General features: G+C 50.2%; 1 protein-coding gene across 1 annotated transcript in view; it reads left to right on the forward strand.

Moving 5' to 3' along the window:
* Nucleotides 1-19,503, forward strand: part of Cdh23 (cadherin related 23) — a 355,092-nt gene that overhangs the window by 130,331 nt on the left and 205,258 nt on the right. The window contains exons 7-9 of the mRNA XM_070020517.1: nucleotides 5,631-5,825; nucleotides 7,424-7,552; nucleotides 14,909-14,987. Coding sequence (XP_069876618.1) covers nucleotides 5,631-5,825; nucleotides 7,424-7,552; nucleotides 14,909-14,987 — 403 coding nt within the window. The remainder of the gene's footprint in view (nucleotides 1-5,630; nucleotides 5,826-7,423; nucleotides 7,553-14,908; nucleotides 14,988-19,503) is intronic.

Here is a 19,503-nt window from a genome sequence, read left to right on the forward strand (position 1 = left end):
TCCCTATTCCCTTTTTGCTTTGGCCCCCCAGTTCTGCCCCTTTCACTGTTCCCATCCTAGTTTTCATAGTCACCCTCTGATCTTCCTTTCTCTCTTGTCATTTTCCTCCCTTCCCCTTTCCTTTACCGCTGTCCCCATCTGTTTTCTCCTCCCTGCCTCCCTCCCTCTCTGCCTTTCTCTATCTCCCTGGCTGCCCATGGTCCCCCACCCCGTTCCAGTGAGCACCCCGCACCTCTGGAGAAGCCAGGAGTGGAATGTAACACACTACATGTGCACACTGAGCCATTCATCATTATTATTAACGAACAAGATCCCTCGCAAGGCAGAACTTTCCCAGAGTCTATTCCCTTGTCACCCCAAGGAGTAGCAAAAAGATTTATTTGTCTCTGAATTGCACAAGGTGGCCCATTTACAGCAGGTCCATCACAAAGTGATTTGGGAGCTTAAATGGGGACTGAGAGAAGCAGGGGCCTGCCCTGCCTGTGACCAGTATGGTGTAGGACACCAGCTGAGAGGGACAAGCTGATGGGAGCACAGGCTTTGAAGCAAAGGGTGCCTGAATACACAGCAATCCAGTCTGATGAGGACAAGTCCCTGGCCACTGTCCCCTGCCCACTTTATTTGCATCCCTCCCAACCCCCATTCATTCTGATACTCTCAGTGGCCAGGGACAGTGGCCTGGGGCTCTGCTTGCTGTAGGCTGGCCATGAGTATTAAAGGAGCAAGAAAGAGGTAGGGGAGCCTGGACAGAGCTGTAGAATGAAGACAGCAGGACAAGGGGGGCAAGGGGCAGACAGCCATGGAAGCCTGTGGTGGGTTTAGTGCCATAGCCAATGACCAGAAAGGAAGGCCAAAGGGGTCTTCACAAGTGAGAGGGGTCTTCCAGAGTGAGAGACTTTCTTCCTCCCCTCTTTCTACATGTGTCATTGCGGATGGCCTTCCTCTGCCTGTCCTGGTGACACCCCAGTAGCTAACTAGTAAGCAAAGAGCTTTCTGTTCAGATTCCCACAGCCAATTGATAGAATTTCCAAGGCCTTGTGTGATTGGCCTGCATGAGTCAGGTGGTTACCTTGGACCAATCAGATGGGTCCTAGGTCTGAAGTTGCCACCTAAGTTCATACATGAGTATCAGTATCTGATTTATAGCTCCAGCTCTTCCAGGATCCCTGGAGCAGAGCTGCTCGCTGGACTCACTTTTTCCATCTGTAAATTGGGGAGGCTGGACTGGAATAGCCCCAAGGTTCCTTCTAGCTCCTACATTTGAACCATCCCAGAGTTGCAGAACTGTCTGGGGTAGGGATGTTCCTCTAGTAGGTCCCATCCTCCCCTTTCAAGATCCCACACCCTCTAGAGAATCTCCCACTTCACCTTCCTGCAGCAGCCTGAGGCAGCAGATGGAAATGTTCTCTTTCTAGATTTTAAGGGGCCCACATGTCCAAGTTCATGGTGAACAGGTTCACTGGCTATTTGTACCACTTCACTTAAAAATGATGCTTTTGTCACCCTGCCTGTGTTGACAGATCTTTTTCCTGTGCTTCTGTGGATCAAACCTAGCACTTAATGCTTTACCATTGAGCAATACCTGCAGCCCTGTGATCCCTCCCTGGAATAATAAGAATTGCAATGACTGTTTATTGACTGTTGCTCCATATTGCTATATGCCCGGACCAAGTGACAAGTGTTTCATTTTCCCATACCTTATCTCAGAAAGTTACTTCTCATGGCAGCCCAGGGAAGTGGTACTGCTAATAGTTCCAGTTTGCTGATGGGGAAACTAAGGCCAAAGAGATTTCACAGCCCATGTCCAAGATCTCCCAATACAAAGATCTAGATTCAAAGTTAGAGGGTTTGACTCTGAGTTTGTATTCTGAGCCACCAGAGTTGCCTGCCTGCAGGACACCTGGAAGCCAGGCAGCCCCTGGTTCCTAGGAAATCTGCTTATGCTGAGGCTCTAGACATGGGTACACACCTTATACATTCCCAGGGGGCAACAGCTGAGCTGGGCAAAGCCCCCAGCTGACCAGTGGTTCCTCCCAGTTCCCTGATAGAGTATAGTGCCCAAGATTGGAAATGCAGAGTCACCATTCTTTTCTCTCCAATAGTCTATCCCTTCTAAGTGTGAGTGGCTCTTTGCCAGGCCCATTAAAAAGCTGTCCTAAGTTATGCCGAAATCAAATGGGCATGAAACATAATCCAAGAAGGTCAGCTGCAGGACCCATGGCTTCTGTTTTCCCTTTCTAACTCTGTTTGCTGGATCTTGTTCCTAAGTCTTCAGGGAGCCTTCACCCTGGACCATGAGGTATGAATGGGTAAAATATCCTCATTTCCCTGAGGCAGAAGCTGGAGAACTGACCTCTGGTGGAATCATCCCTCTCCTCTGGGCATTAACTCCATGTGGGGTGTGTTGCGCTTACTGGCTATGTGCTTTCAAATGCTGTCCTAGCTGCCTTATGAGACTAACTGCTCTGAAATCAGACTATCTATCCCTTCTTGTGGCCAGAACCTTACATCCCCATAAAACATTTGTTCTGGATTCAGAGGGCTGGCTCTAACACCTGTGTATGTTTTAGAGAGAACTATAGCTGTGACGCCCAGCAGGACCTTCTAGAGGCCAGAGCCACACTGAACATCAAAGTGGAAGCTGGCTTCTCTGATCCCTTGTACAGGGGAGTTTGGTCTCCAGAGCTGTGGATTTGCAGTTGACTGTGTCAATCAAGGTCATGCTGGAAGGAGTTCATCTCGGGCAGTTCAAATAAAGGCATGTCTATAAAGAGCCAACTTATGGAAGAGTAGTGTATTAGTCAGCTTTCTGTCACTGTAACAAAATACCTGAACATGAAATCAACTTAAAAGGAAGAAAGGTTTGTTTATGGCTTAGTTTCAGAGGTCTCTGTCTATGGTTGCTTGGTCCCATTGCTTTGGGCCTGTAGAGAAAAGCATAGCGGTAGCATGTGATAGAGGAAAGCTAGTCACATTGTGGCCAAGAAGCAAAAAGTGGGGGGAGAGGAGGTCAGGCCAGGCACCAGTGGCTCACACCTGTAATCCTAGCAACTTGGGAGACTGGGATCAGAGGATCACAGTTCAAAGCCAGCCTGGGCAGGAAAGTCTGTGAGACTCTTATTTCCAATTAACTACCAGAAAAACTGTGACTCAAAGTGGTAGAGCACTAGCCTTGGGTGAAAAAGCGCAGGGACAGTGCCTAGGCCCTGTGTCTAAGCCCCTGACCACCACCACAACAACTAGAGATCAAGTTCCCAATATTCCCTTCAAGGGCATGCCCCCAGTGACATAACTTCCTACCACTAGACCCCACCTTTTAAAGGCTCCACCACCTCCTAATAGCACCACAGATTGGGGAATCAAACTTCTGTTACATGGTCCTTTAAGAGACACTTAAGATCCACAGCAGGTAGACACAGTTTGAAGAAAACAAGGGATGCTAAAGCTCACAGAGGCTAGCAACAAAGGGAAGTTCTTCCTACGTATAGGGCTGAAGAGGAAAAGGGAAAAAATGGTATTTTGGAGCCTTTGGAAGCCAGAACCAGGGAGAAGACAGATTATGGACAGAGATGATAGGACAAGGAAGTTCTACTCCAGATTCTCTCTTCCCTCCTTCAGAACTCCCATCAGGACCTCTGTTGGCAGATCCCAACTGGAAGCTGCTAGCAAGAGAGTCTGTGATCATCAGCCCCTGAAGACATGGGGCTAGGTAGGACAGAACAGAGTACAGTAAGTCTAAGAGAATGACATGGAACCAACAGGGACTGCCCAACAGGGTCCCATTAACCCCCCCCCCGGTGCTTTTTGACACCTCCCAGCCCAATCCCTGGAGGTATGGCTGTAATCACCTAGCACATATTTAGATATTAAAAACATAGCTCCCATCTTCTCAGCACTCACGTGCTGGGAAGTTTATACTTACGTGCTTATGTCCGCCTCACTTCAACCCTATGGGACAGTATAGAGAACTATAGAGAAGAGATTAAGTATCAGAGAGATTAGGTTATTCATCCAAAGACCTACAACAGGGCTGGGATTCCAACAGATGGTCTGTGCATGTGTAACACCTCGGCACTTGTTGGCTCTGCCTCTTGCAGGCTTGGCTCTCTTTTTGGAGGAAAAGAACATCTGTTTTCCAGGCAGCTGAGTGGAGCGGGGGGGGGGGGGTGGTAAGGGGTGCTGGGGGCGGGTGAAGGCAAGAGCAAGGGGAGGAAAAACTTGTTCAGGCACTCAAAGGTATTAGGGGCCCTGATGGGTTTGAGAAGTATGAATGCCTGCACACTACCAGGAAATGAAGTATGATACGTGAGACAGGGCCAGTCCATGTTGGCCTATGTCCTGAGCAGAGGGTACTGGGGTGGCACGGATGGTGAGACACAGAGGGGACTCCTTCTGTCTGTCTCCTGTCTCCAGTAGGCAGAGTGTGGGAAATGCACAGGCGTTGGTCTGTTCATTCAACCTCAAACCAGTTTCCAGTGGGGGAGAATTGGCAGATTCAGGAAGGATGTATATCACCTCTGTGGCTGTGTTCTCTGGAGGCCTTACAGGCCTGAAAGAATGATGCCAATACTTTGAGGAAGCTTGAGGTCTTGTGTTGCACTTGAATTCAAGGCCTGGCTGTGTGACTTTGGGCAAGTTACCTATCCTCTGTTTTCCAAGGCAGGATAATAGCTGTCACTGAGAAGGCACTTGTCACAGAGGTGGCAGATGCAGTCCATACAGCACAGAGCTTGGCACACAGCAGTCAATAATTGCTTCTACTTGTTTTTTTCCTTCTATGAGGAGCCTTGTTTACATTGCTTTTCCTTAGATGTATCCAGAGCTCACTAAATTATGGGTAAATTCACTCAACCAGTGACACAGTGTTAGGTGCTGAGGTGGATGGTACCAAGCTGAGAACAGACAGTCAACAGATGGGCAGAGTCTTAGAATGTGAAAGACCCACTTATTGTGTTCGTAACAGTTGCAGGAGGCCATGTCCTGTGCTAGGCAAGGCAAACCTAGAGCCTGAGGCCTCCCTGAAGCCTCAGGCCCCCATGCATGTCCTAGCAGTCACAGGAAAGGAGGTGTAGTTTACTTCAAGCATTGTGTATAGCAGAGCTAGAGTTGACATGGCAGGGCCTGTCCCCATGAGGAAGTGGTCTTTAACAAGAGACCTTCAGTGAGAAAGAGGAAGGCATTACAGGCACTTTAGACCACAGCAAGTCATGGAGCATTTGAGCAGCCGGCAGGCCCTCTGATTGGAGCCCACAAATACTTACTAGCAACACCAGGCCAAGCTAGAAGCTCCATCTCCCACTCCTCTTGAAGCAGGTGCTTTGGGCAGCCTAGGGGCACTCAACACAGGAAGCAAAGCTACTAAGAAATGGGTTTGGGGACTGAGAGACCCCCTCATGCAGAACTCTGGGATGAGCAGATCATCTTTGGAACTGGTACTCTTACAGCCACCAAGAGGCCCTCAAGAGGGAAAATAGCTATTGCATTTTTAAATTCCTGGGAACCCTTTTAGAATGGAAATGATGGCGCTTGGAGTTCTGGCTGGCTGGTGGACATGGTTACTGGGCTTTTGGGGGAGTCATGGCTGATGAAGGCCAGTGCTCAGCCTTTTATTTGGTTTGTTTTCATTCCAGAACACCCCGGTGGGGACACCCATCTTCATCGTGAATGCCACAGACCCTGACCTGGGTGCAGGCGGCAGTGTCCTTTACTCCTTTCAGCCTCCCTCCCCGTTCTTTGCCATCGACAGTGCCCGGGGCATTGTCACTGTGATACGGGAGCTAGACTATGAGACCACGCAGGGCTACCAGCTCACGGTCAATGCTACGGTAAGTCCCCACACTCACACACATGTGGGATGCGGTGGCAGGCTAGATAAAAGCCAGCTATCCACAAAGGCCAATAATGGCAAAGCAGAATCAATCAGGCATCTTCTGTTCAAGGTCAGGGCTTTCTACTGGGTCTCCCCACCCTGGCCCGTGTGCCTGGTGGTTCTTGAGGTCCCTGGTTGGGCAGTGAGGTCCCCTGCCTTGGTCATGGCTGTATGGTCATGGAGCCTGGGAGGCTGCCCTACTGCTACCACAGCCCCTTTACTTTGCTCTTCCAATTCCAGATTCTCTCTTCCCTTGGGCACACCCTCCCACCCCCATTTTGCTATGCTGAGGACCCTAGAGGACAATGATGATAAAGTTGCTTCCCCACTCTCCCCCACCACCCCGCCCCAGGTCTGGGCTCTGCAGGACTCTCTCCAGAAAGCAGGGGTGAGCACCAAGCTTCTTGTGCCATGGAAGGTGCCCTGCATTGTACATATCACCCTAGACAAACCAAAGCAAGTGTATTCTAGGACAGTTGTGTTGCTCTTCTAATCCCAGACCAGACCATGTGCAAGCCCAAGGACTATCAAGGTCATTCAGTCAAAGCTTCTGTCTTGTCAAAAGGAATATTCAGACTCTAGGAAGGGCAAGAACTTATTGATAGCTATCCCCAGCAAGATGGAGACTGAGCTGATGTTAGGGACCCAGACCAAGACTGTTAAAGGCAAGTTTTTATGTAAAACAATCTGAGTTTGAGTCTTGCCTGTACCCTTATCAGCTGTGTGACTCTGGAAAGCTGCTGACCATCTCTGAGTCTCTGTTAATTCATCTGAATGATGGACAAAATAACCACATGAGAACATGCTGCACCTCACACGGTGCCTGGTGGAGGAACTGAGTCCATCACTTTATGTTGTTGCTAGTCGTTGTCACCCCCACAGTACCAGTTACTTAATTTATCATCATGGACTGTGCTTGTAGGGTCCTGTGCACAGGCTGCAGGGTTCCTTTCTCAGTGGGTTTTACAGGACTGAATTTCCAAGATAACTCTGATGGTTTACTATTACCTAACTGACCACAGGGGTCCTTCTGCCTGTGGGACTCCTTCCTGGGGACCCCCAAATGTCACAAGCCCTGGAGCTCCCCTGTTGGGTTTAACTAGAAATGTCCCTTGATCAGCATTGCTTAGAGCAAGGGATGTGGGTTGCAGAGGAACCACCTCTGGGGCCAAAGGAGAGTCCTATCCCAGTCAGTTCCCTGCATCCCTGGGTGAGCAGAACAGTGACCCTGGGGGAATGTGAGTGATGGAGCTAAAGACAGCACTGTCTCTACCCCAAGCCAGGGATCCCAGCCACCACATGGGCAGGACAGCCAGGTTGGAGCCAGGAGATCTGCCTCTACCCTGTCCTTCTTTTGGGATACCAACTAAGCCTTGAAGGCCTTGTTTGTATTTTACTGCCCAGCTCAGAGGCCACACTTAGTACTTAGGAGTTAACTCATGAGAAGCCCTCCCCATAGCAGTACACAAGAATGTGGGGGAAAGGTATATGTATGCATGTGTGGATCCACAGCATCGTGTAACCTAAGGCTGTGTGCTCTCTCTGTCCTCTTAGGATCAAGACAAGACCAGACCTCTGTCCACCCTGGCTAACTTGGCCATTATCATCACAGACATCCAGGACATGGATCCCATCTTTATCAACCTGCCATACAGCACCAATATCTACGAGCATTCTCCTCCGGTGAGACTCTTGGGCCCTGGGGAAGGATGCCCTGCCCCCACTCCCATGATGGCAGGGGCAACCCCATGCAGCGCTGCACACCTGCCCTTCATCATCTCCAGAGGACTCTGAGTGGCAAGAAAGCAAGTCTAGCTAGGGCATGTTAGAGGGACTGATGGTAGTGCCCATAGCAACTACAACTGGTGCTGGAGGTTAGATCTCTGACAAGCATCCACAGGGTCAGCCATACTCTTGTGCCTTTATTGGCACCAATCACAATTAAGTAGTTAGCCATCTTGCCATCTACCTTCTCAGTCTTTGAGTTTTCCAAGTTCACTGTTTGGCAAGGGAGAACTCTTGATTTTGTGCCATTTCACAAGTTATCAGATGCCTGATAACAGCCAGCCTGTTAATTGGCTCCTCTGGAGCCATGTGTCCATCTCAATCAGCTGTGACTAGAAGAGAGGGTCTTAGTAAACAAAACAACATTACCCACTCTTTGGCCTGACTGTCAAGGACATGCATCCCCGGTCTGGTAGCTTTCGCGGAATGGCTGTTGTAACCTGGTGAATGAGAGCAGGGTATTACCCCCTCCAGACAGACACAACCCCCAACATACAGCTAGGGAAACAGCATTTGTAGAAAGAAAAGTGTGCATCTTCTTTTGAAGGGACTCAGGTATGTTCAGAGCAAAGACTCAGTCTGAAAACAAAGTGGGGTGCCTACCTGAGGCTAGAGATATTCAGGGTCCCAGCTGCCATTTGCACAGCTCGCAGCATTGAGCTAATCGAGAGGTGTGCTTTCCTCGGCTGGGTGCAGACTATGAGCCCAGGCCAGCAGGGACGGGGGAAGCCGCCCCTCATTGAACACCATGGTGGCTCTGACTTGGGCATCCTTGGCTCCTGGGGTGGAGCCTGCATTTGGCCACTTCCTTCTGGGGCCAGCTATAGAATGGAGTGTCTCGCAAGCAAGATGCTTCTATCCTCTGCCCCAGGTATGTGAAGCTGCTTTAAGAATAGAGGAGGGAAGCAGGGTGCCGGTGGCTCACGCCTGTAATCCTAGCTACTCAGGAGGCTGAGATCTGAGGATAGAGGTTCAAAGCCAGCCTGGGCAGGAAACTCCATGAAACTCTTATCTCCAGCTAACCACCAGAACACCAGAAGTGGCGCTGTAGCTCAAGTGGTAGAGCACTAGCCTTGAGCTGAAGAGCTGAGGGACAGCGCTCAAGCCCAGAGTTCAAGGCCCATGATGGACAAGAGAGAGAGAGAGAGAGAGAGAGAGAGAGAGAGAGAGAGAGAGAGAGAGAGAGAGAGAGAGAATAGAGAAGGGGGAATTAGAGGGAGACTTAAGGCTTCCCTCACCACTCCTGGCCTCTTTCTTAGCATTCTAGGGAAAGTGGAAATCACAGCTTTTCAGTAGAGCTACCCTTCCTTAGCCCACCCCATGGTCCAGCACCAGCCCATACTGCTTCCTTTCTGCCTCCAACTCCAGCTTAGCCAAACTCACATCTCAACTTTGGGTCAGACCTGGCTGTTATTTTCAGGTAAAAAGGGGCCTGCCTTCTGTCCCTGGCTCCTGAACTTATCCCTCTGGGCTTTTAGGGCTCTTGGGCAACTCACCCAGTCTCTCCTATGCTGCTTACCTGGACATGTGGCCCAGCAGAGGGACAGGAATGCCATGGTAGGCTACTCAAGAAGCACCTAAGGAATGGCTCAATGTTGAATCAAACATGTGGCCTGGTCAGACCAGCATTTTTACCATCCCGCCACCAGTACCACCCAGGCACTTGCTGTGGTATCAACCCAGAGTCCACCTGTCCATCACTGAGTTCCCAGATCACTTACCACCTTTCTTTCCATAACTTTCCTGATTTCTTCCCCTTGGGTGCCAGAGATAAATGTCCTGCTCCCTCCACTCCTGTACAACTGACCTCTGTGCTGCATAATTTACCACTTAATTACACTCACCTGTACTATTCATGTAGGCACTGGATCACCTTGAACCCTTGTCTCTGGAACTCCTGACCACTTCCTCACTGGTGAAATGGGGCTAATGATGTCTAAGGCAGGGCCTCCCTCTTCTCATGGTCTTCAAGGTTAGGAATAAGCATGCAAATCATCGGTCCAGTGCTAGTCTCTGGCAGACATCAAACCAGAGTGGCTCCTAACAGGGTCTTTGCCTCATTATAAGTATATTTGTTTTGGACTGGGCCTCCCCACAGCAGCTTCCTGTCAGTGTGAGACAGTGCTGGACTGTGTGCTTGGTGTGAGCTGTCTCTGAGACCCTGCAGCATGTCTTTTTCTATCCCCCTTCCATCATAGCAGGTCAACATTACCTTAAACTATCATTAGTTTTTTCAGATCATTTCAGATCTATAGATGTCTTGGAGTATCCATCATTCATCCCATTCCTTCTCATCCTCATTCATCATTCATTCATTAGTCTCCCTGCGTGTGCAAGAGCCTTGGTACGAAGCCATACCCTCTTCCTTCTGATTCCATGGAACATACCAGATGCTCACCCACCTTAGACCTGCTCCTTACCCTGTATCCTAGCATCTGTTTCAATTCTCTTTGACTTTGTTTGCATCTTTGATGCAGTCATTCCTTGGCCAGGAACTGAGCTGAGACATACCACTGTCTGTTCAGCTACCCCGGGCTGGAGGATCCAGGCACCCTCCATTCCAGGCCTAGCCTTTGCTGCTCCAAGGGGTCCTCCATCCAGCCCCTTCCCCTCTCTCCCTGCTCTCCCTCTTTATCTGTCGCTCCCAGCATGTATGTCTCCACTATCAGTGTTATCAGGCTAGCCTGCCTCATCTAAAGTGTATATATTACCTAATAAAATCCTTCTTATTTGGGATTATTGCATCAAATTTTAATTTCCTCACTCGAGCAACAGCATGTCGGCCTGCCCGTCAGTGAAGGGCCGATAGAAGGGGAAAGAGCGGATAAACTGCACAAATTACTGCCAGCCGATGCCTATCAGCCCTTTGACTGGAATTGACTGGAATTAAGGACTGAGAAATAGGATTTTCTGCCTCAGAATCGGCTGTGGCAGCTCTTGTCGGAAGTCCCTGTCACCCCTGCTGGCCAGCCCCCTTCACCCAGGTGCCTCCCACTTCCAAGAAAACTACACATCACCGTTCAAAGTTCTTAATCCTTCCATGGAAATGTGGGGTGCGGGGGGGGGTCAGGGTATCCCAGATAAGCTGGCGAGGAAGGAGCTGGGCATGGTCCCTGAGGATGGGCACAGCCCAGCCTAGCCCCTGTTACAGCCATTCTGTTGCTGAGGGCTTCCTTGGAAGGACACACACTACAGAAAGGATAAATATGGTCTTTGTAGCGCTAGAGTTTGACCTCAAGGGCTTTGTACTCACTAGGCAGGCACTCTACTACTTGAGCCATGCCTCCAGCTGCTTTTCCAGGGAAGGGTCTAGCTTTATGCCTGGACCAGCCTAGGCTTCAATCCTCCTACTTGTGTTCCCTTTTGTTATTGGGGTTGATAGGTGTGTACTGGTACACCCAGCCATAAGTTGAGATAGAGTCTCTTGAACTTTAATGACTAGGTTGGCCTCAAACCATTATTCTCTAATCTCTACCTCCCAAATATATAGGCTTATAGGTTTGACCACACTTTGGGACCTTCTAGAAAGAAAAGTCCTAACTCTGCTGGGCATGGCTGTATACATCTGTCATCCCAGGTACTTAAAAGATGGAGTCAGGTGAATGGCGCTCAGCTCAAAGCAAGCTCAAGCAAAATTAGTGAGACTCGATCTCAAAAACTGAAAATGAAGGGGCTCCAGTACTGCTCAGCAGTACAGCATTTGCCTTCCATATCCGTGGCCCTGGGTTCTATCCCCAGCACCATGGACAGGGGGAAGGAGAGCCGGAAGGAGGTATGAAGAGATGAATGGACTATTATTTTTTTAAATTTTTTATTGTTATTATAAAGATGATCTACAAAGGGGTTACATAAGTCAGGTAATGAGTACATTTCTTTGTCACCCCTTCCTTTGCTCTCTCCAAGTTTGGGGAGGGATCACTATTATGCCTATTTTACAGATAAGAAAACAAGGCAGCCAGAGGTTAAAACTTAGAAGAGTATTCAAATGCAGGCACTCTGGCACCAGACTCAAACCCTTCACCATTTTCCTGGGTTCCTTCTCTCCTTACAAGGAGTTAGAACCTTTCACCTGCATACCGGATGCCTGTCTGGGGAAAGCCTTATATTCTTGGAGGCCTCTTCTTCCCCCCACCCCATGGGTTCCTATGAGGGAAGAAGGCCCTTCTCAAGTTGGGCCTGTCTCCCCACTGTGCTGCCTCCCTACCCCTCCCTCCTGGCCAAGCCCCACTAGCTTCCCTGAGGAGCTACTAGGTGTACCCTTCCCCCATAGAGGCCTGGCTCTGGGTCAGGCAAGGCTGCACTCTCTCATTCCTTCATCTTTGGAAATAAGTTGCAATATATTGAAAATATAATCACTGAGACTGGGAAACAAGAGCCGTGGGCTCCCGGGAGCCCCCATGCCTCCCTGCTAATTCCTTCTCATAACATTTCCAGTCTTTGTGTCTGCACTTGTATTAAAAGCTCAGGGTTTTATTAAAAGTGGATTTATTTACCCAAAAAGAGATGAAACCCCAAACCTTGTCAGGAGTCTGGCACAGCGGAATCTCGGGTGCCACTCCTGCTGGGATGTGGGCTGCCTGCCCTCCTGGCAGGAAGACTCTGGCCACTCAGACTGTGGCCAGTGACTGTCTGTAGGAGAGATGCCCTAGGCCTCTGAAGGTGAGGGCCCATCAAGTTCTCAAAGGCCTGGACTTACTGCCTCACTCTGTGCCCTAAGGCTCACTGTCCAAGGCCCCACCCTGCCTGGCCTGCCCTGGAGTGGACACAGGCATGCAGTGACCCCTTGTTTAGTGACTGCACAGGAGTTCCACTGGGCTCTGGACCTTGTTAACTTGGCAGACTTGTTCCTACCTCAGTGCTCCAGGGGCAGCCCTGGGATCCCCATGCAGGACACATATGGTACCCTGGCAGGGGCCCCAGAGGGGTGTCCCACATCATGATGGCTAGAGTCTTGGGCCACAGTTGTTTGCCCTCAAGATCTCCTGCTGGGGACAGACTCACTCAGGCCCTTCCTCTGAAGAGTAAGCCCAAGATGGACAGGTCTCTTCAAATAAGGACATTAGTAGACCCTTGGAGCCTAATGTTCTGTTTCCAGGACCCTGGGGCAGGCTCTGTGAAGGAAGTTCTGGCTCCAAGTGACAGAACCCTGGAGAGCAGGCAGAGGGTCTCTACCACGTGGCTGCTACAGCCTACTGTAGCTCTGTCTCACAGCCCTCTCCCAGTTCAACAGGACTTGAATGGCAGGAAGGACTTAGAATCGTGCCTGGCATGGAACAGTGCTGTTCATAAATGTCATTCTCTATGTTCTAGCAAGTCCTCTAACAGAGGCCTGCTGCCTGATGGGCAGGAAGACCTTGGAGCCAAAGTGCACAGTGTGAGTCTGGCTTCACCCTCAGGCCTTGCTACAGGACCTTGAAACCCACTTAACTAGTGGACTTTGTGACCTCCTCTACAAAATGGAACCATGTCCTGGGGCAGTGGTGACAGTGGGATGAGCGAGTCTGAGAACAGTCTGTTGGAGCACAGGGCAGGAGGGCTGGCAAGCCCAAGGCAGTCCCATCTCTCTGCCCTGCTGGTGCCTCTGGGTCCACTCTAGGACCTACTAGATTTATGGTATCTTTCTATGGCTTTATGAGGGCTGTTTTCCCCCCGGGGATGCAGGTGGAAGTCCTACCCCCAGGGAAGGGAGGAAGGAAGGGGCTAGACCTGCTGGCTGCAAGGCCTCCCCTCTGTGCTGTGTCCAGCAGACATTTCCACTTTTCTTCAGCGTGGGGCAATTCTAGCTCTGCACCCCTGGCCAGAAGATATGGAAGGGCAGCAGTACCAGGGAGAGGGGCAAGAGGGCAGATCCTGTAAGATCCCAGCTGATTCCCCAGGAGGAGCGGGAGGAGGGCCATGACCTGAATGTCAAGGAGCAGACTCCTCTGCAGGGAGAATGATTAAACGGGGTGAGGGGGGGGGAAGCGCTTGGATGAGAGGAGGCAGGGAGGCTGATAAATGGTGCCCGGATGAGAGGTTCTCAAGGCCACAAGAGCTATTCATTAAATATGCAAGTGGCAGGATAGCTATTCCCATTCCCCAGGGTATAGAGGCAGGGCCTGTCTGCTGTCTATCACCCCAGAGAAACTGCTGCCTGGCCACAGGGTAGACAGGGGCAGCTGACAGCAGCAAGGTGGAGGTGAACCTTGGCAAAGGGTGACTCAGGGAATAGAGCTGATGACAATGTCCACTCTCTTCATGTGTATGCTCATTTATTCAATCAATTAGCCACTCCAGCAATTGATACTTGAATGAGTTCTTCTTCTTCTTCTTCCTAGCCCAGCTTATGCTGTCAAGCCCTTGCCTGTGCAATGCCTTCTCTGTGGAGGAACTTCTTTTTCCTTCTCTCTCCCCAGCAAACTCCTACTCATTCCATGCAACCCACCCTACATGCCCCCATCTCTATACTCCTTTGCCAGTTCCTCCTTTGCCAGTAGACAGCTGCACTTTTTTGTACATTTTCCCATCTGAGCACTCTGAATGTGCACAGCAGCTGTGTGTGCCAGAGTCCTTGACTCCTCAATCCCTGGGAGTGCAGCCCCCTAGCTCCTCATCCTGGTCAGCCCAGCTCCTACCCTCCACCCCTTCTTCTCTGTCAGGAGTTCAGGAAAAGGAGAATGCAGACATTGGCAGGCACAGCACCAGTAGCTGTGTGGAATGAGGTGTGTAGGGCCTCAGTGCCTCTGGGGTTATCCCTAGAGATGCTTGCTTTCAGGACTTACCCATAGAATAATTAACCCATCATGTTTTCATCTATTTGTATCCTGCTGAAAACAAGGTCTGCTCTTAATCATAATAAAGGTGGGTCAAATTGAGGCCAGAGAGGTTCAGCATTCTTCCTGAAGCCACACAGCAATCTGTTGGGTGGCTCTGACAGAGGCCAAACCTCTTGTTTCTGTGCTGGCTTTCCTGTAGACGGCTCATGGGAAAGAAGCCTATGGGGGAAGGGCATGGGTGGCAATGGCATTAGCAAGGTTGGGACACACACACACACACACACACACACACATACACACACACACACACACACACACACACACACACACACACACACACACATACACACACGACCCTGGGGTGTCTGTCCGAGGGTCTTGGGGAGTCCCTGCTTCAGGATGGGAAGGGAAGCTACAGGGGAGGGGACAGGACAGCTATGAAGAAAGACAGCAACCTGGAGCCAGACAACTGACCTCAATCCCTGATTTTTCCACTCAGGGCACAACGGTACGAGTGATCACTGCTGTTGATCAGGATAAAGGCCGGCCCAGGGGGATTGGCTACACCATCATTTCAGGTAAGTAGAAGGCTTTGCTCTCCCCTGCCTGCCCACCCCAGAGCAACTGTTGGGGTCTCAGGCTCTGAGAGCCTATAATGAGTCTGTGTACACAAGGAACCGCGTATGGGATCTGCCTCAGTGGCATGTTGTACACCAACATGCCTGGAAGGAGACTAAGTGGCAAAGAAGTGGCTAAGAAGATGGGTGCTTGGAAAGCCAGCAGAAGCCACCACAGTGTGTGACTGTTCCAGGCACAGAGAGGGGGCAGAGATGTCTAAGGTCTGAGCATTTGACACTTGGGGCACTGATCTGACATGGGTGACCCGCCCCCCTGCAACCTCCTTCCATGCTCTGGGGTTCCTGCTCTTACTTGATGAAAAGCTGGTAATTTTGCCATCATTTTAGAACAAAAAGATCTATCACTTGAGCTGGTTTCAGACTCTTCCCATATTTCCCAGCATCAGGAACTAATGTCTCATCTGGAGTGCTGCAGGGGACAGCCCTCAGTTCCTCCTTACTCAAGTCCCTGGAGGAACAAAATGGTGACTAGCTGCAGAGATGGCTCTGGGTTAGGGGATACCCCGCCTATGTCACCCAAATATTGGCAAAAAGGGACTGGGAACTGGTGGCTCATGCTTATAATCCTAGCTACTTAGGAGGCTGAGACCTGAGGATCGTGGTTGGAAGCTAGCCTGGGCAGGAAAGTCTATGAGACTCTTATCTCCAACTAACTACCAGAAAACAGTAAGTGGAGCTGTAACTCAAAGTGGTAGAGTGCTAGCCTTGAGCAAAAGGCCTCAGGGATAGCATCCAGGCCATGAGTTCAAGCCTTACAACCAACCAAAAAAAATTGACAAATGGCAGCTCAGTGTGGCTATTCTGGGTTGGAAGCTCCCAGAGCTTCCAGATGAGAGACCCAGGAAGAGGCATTCATATACACACTACAGCTATGCCCCCTGCCCCATCCACACCCTGCATAAGACCTCTGCTTGATACATCAGGAATACTAGATGCTTGGCAAGGAGGTCAGGTACCACCCAGTGTCTACCCAGTGCCCCACCACTGGCATCACCCACCCTGGAATAGGAGAGACATGGTTGGAGCATTTTCTAAGAGCTCAAAAGACAACAAGGTGTGGAAATCAAGAAAGGTAGGGGAGGGACTGCCCAGAGCCAGATTGTCGTGGCTAGGTCTCTATGCCTGTTTGCCCTAAAATGAGAACAGTGAGTTCTTACCTCTGGTGATTTAAGAGCCAGATGACATAATGTATGTAAAGAGTTTAGTTTATGTGTAAAACCTACTTGATAAGTGCTACCTCTTGTTACTGCTGGCTAATCATTCTGGGGAAGGCTAGAGGGTAGCTATGGGAGGGACACGCTATTAACACCAAGGGGATCAGAGGACACTTGGTGTCACAGGTCCCCTGTGATCGGTGGCTGTTTACATGACTGTCAGTTTCTTCTGAGACCACAGTACCCCAAGATCCAGTTCAGATACAACCAGGGCCAGGTGGTAGGTAGCAGCACAGGCTTAGACATCTTTACCCACCCCACTTTTTCCTCATCCTGTGTCCCACCGCATGATAAGGTACAGTAAACCCTAAGTGTAGCTCTGGAGCAAATGAGTGTACTCTGGGATGGAAAACTTTCTAGCTCCAGCTTAACCAAGAATCCCTGGAAAGATGCCATTCTTTTGGAAGAGAGGGTCCCTCGGAGGACTGAGGGCTTCTCTAGGTGTTAGGGGGCAGGTTCTGGTGCTGAGTCCTTTTATAGCTTCTGCAAATCAGGAAGCCGAGTTTCTCCCAGGGACAGGAGTTTGTGCTGGGAACCTAGGAGCTTCTGAGAGCACTATAGGCAATGGCCGTGGGGGCTGGGATCAGGGCTAGCATGCAGTGGACCCTGGCCTAGGTGCAGAAGGGGCTTCGTCTGCCATCACTACCTCAGAGATGGCTTATATCGGGGGAGGGAACTGAAACTTCCTTGGTGATGTCAGAATCCTGTCTTCTAGGACACTAGCCATTCCAGGTTTATGCTGGGTGCCAGGCTGCCAAGCCTAGACGCTTCAACTCTCTCTGGTCTTCAGCCAGTCTCCTTTGTTCCATCCTACCCTTGGTACAGGGGGCTAGAGGGCTGGACTGGCAAGCCTTTGGTGTCTGGGCTTTGCTCTGGAGCTTAGAGTTGGGGACTTGGTTCCCAAGTGCTAACAAAAGAAAAAAAGAAAGAAAAGAAAAAGAGACCCAGCATGTGAAACCATGGAGAAGAAATGTACAAAAGCTAGGGCAGGAGGCAGAAATTTCTAGAAGGCTGGAACACTTTTTATTGCTCTATAAGAGTCCCACTGCCAGTACAGATGTGCCTTGAGGGCTTTTAAGAAAGATGACAAATGGGTTTCCCTCTCAAACTCCAACTTGATAGATTGGTCATGGCTAGCTGAAGAGGATCATGAAGCCAGGAAGGTTCAATGGGATGAATGAGTGTGGAATTCAATTGGTAGGTCTGCTGTGGATACAGGAAGTGGGGTGGGGGTTGGAGCACAGCACCTATGGCTAATGTCTGGTATACCGATCACATCCTTGGACTGCACCCTTGATTGTAATGTTTTTCAGACAGTGAGCAGCTTGGGATAGGCCATTCTGTTTCTTCCCTGCCCAGCTGGGCTGACCCTATTCCTGTCTGAACTGGTCGCTTGAAGCAGGCACAAGGGCATCTTCACAGCTAACTGCTACAAGCAACACCTCTGTGTTCATTGGGAGGCTACCCCAGTCCCAGGGCTTAGGACCCATTTTTCTATTGAAAGAAAAGACTGGGGACTTGGGTGGGTGGGGCTGAGGACAAGTGAGGGTCTCGAGGGTCACTGATGTGGTGACCTGAGTCTCTCGCAACTCAGCAGCCTGGGTTGGTAGCGGCTCCACCTACATGTGGGCGAGGCGCGCCTGCCCCATGCAGGTGAACACTGCCTGAGCCCACCAGTGATCCATGGCCTGAGATTAACCTGCCCAGCTCCCTGAAGCCCAGTCCCCTCCAAGATGTTTATCAGCTCTGCAGCGTGGGGATTTATATCTGTGCACCAGTGCTTTCCCATTACTAATGGCTTCTCTGTTTTGCCAAGAACAAAGAGGCCTTCAGCAGTAAGTTATGGCTCCATTGCCATCAATTTGTTCTCAGCCCCTCGTGGCCAAGCTGAGACTGGAGAATGACAAGGTTCTTTTCCATAGAGGACTTGGCATGGCCCCCATCCACTTGCTCAGACTGGGCCGGTCCTGCCTCACACCAAGGGGCATTGCTGCTTTCAAGACCCAGCAGCTCCTGTCCCATCACTGGTCCAGCTGCAGTGTGAGCGGACAGAAAGTCCTGTTTCAATGGGCAGCTGTGTACCCCATATGGAGCATTGGAGCTGGAGTCCAAAGTTGTGAATTTGAGGTCCCTCTTTGCCACTGCTAACAATGTGTCTAAGTAAGATGTTTGATGTCTTTAACCACCATGAGCCTCATCTTTAGAGTGGGCTTCACAATCACCATGTGGGCCAGATGCTGCTTGCTGAGACTCAAAAAGGACATCAAACAAAAGATTAGTGGTTGTTAAGGAAAAATGAGGACCCAGGGGTACTTGGCACTCTTGGTTCATTTCCTCCCCAACTGTCTGAGTGTTGAGTACAAGCTCCAGGCCTCTATCCATGGTGGTGGCCTTCAGTTATTCTGGCCCGGATGCCTGCCACCCCCATGGCTCCTGATGACTTGACATGTGCTTGCCCTGAATGACAGGTGCTGTTAATATCACCTCCAGGATTTTGAAGGCATACAATACAATGAGAATTGTAAGCTGTATCATTAGTAATATTTCATTGAGGACTGGGGTATAGTTCAGTGGCAGGGCAGGTGCTTGGCATAAGAAAGGCTCTTAGTTCAAATCTGTACACCACCAAAAAAAAAGACATTTTATACTGATGACATACAGCAATGGTGATATTGTTTCTAGTTTTCTTAACAGCTTTACTTTTTGTGGCCACTACAAGGGTTTTCAATGGTATATGTGTTGGTTCTGTTTATGGGCACCCTGTTCTATCCTGAGGCTCCTGGTCTCAACTTCCACCACTGGCCAGCTATTAGCTCATCTGTAAGATGGAGATGACTGCTACTGTCATCTAGTGCAGTGGGGGTGCTGTGAGGATCAAGCAAGCCAAGTGAGCAGTCAGAAGAGTCCAAGTTCTAGAGCAAGCTCTTACTGTCCATCACAGCAGGTGAAGGGCTTCTCTGGACCAGTAACAGTATACTGAGGTCCTGAGGTGGTGGGGACTAGGCACCATCTCTGTCTCAGGAACCTTCAGTTTGGTTGGAGAGGTAGACCCCTAAATGCACCAGAATGCTGAGAAGAGATAACTAATGAGGTGAGTGGTGTCAGCAGTGGAGAGAGGAGACTGGGCTGTTCTTGGCCTGAAATGCATGTTTAGAACCCTCTTGGGCAGATGTTGACATGACTGACAACTCCTGAGGGGTCCCTTCAACTATTTTCTCTACTTTCCCTCACTTGTGTTTTAA

The sequence above is a fragment of the Dipodomys merriami genome, unplaced genomic scaffold (genome assembly GCF_024711535.1).
Source record: "Dipodomys merriami isolate MVZ:Mamm:240054 unplaced genomic scaffold, mDipMer1.0.p SCAF_14, whole genome shotgun sequence".
NCBI lineage: Eukaryota > Metazoa > Chordata > Mammalia > Rodentia > Heteromyidae > Dipodomys > Dipodomys merriami.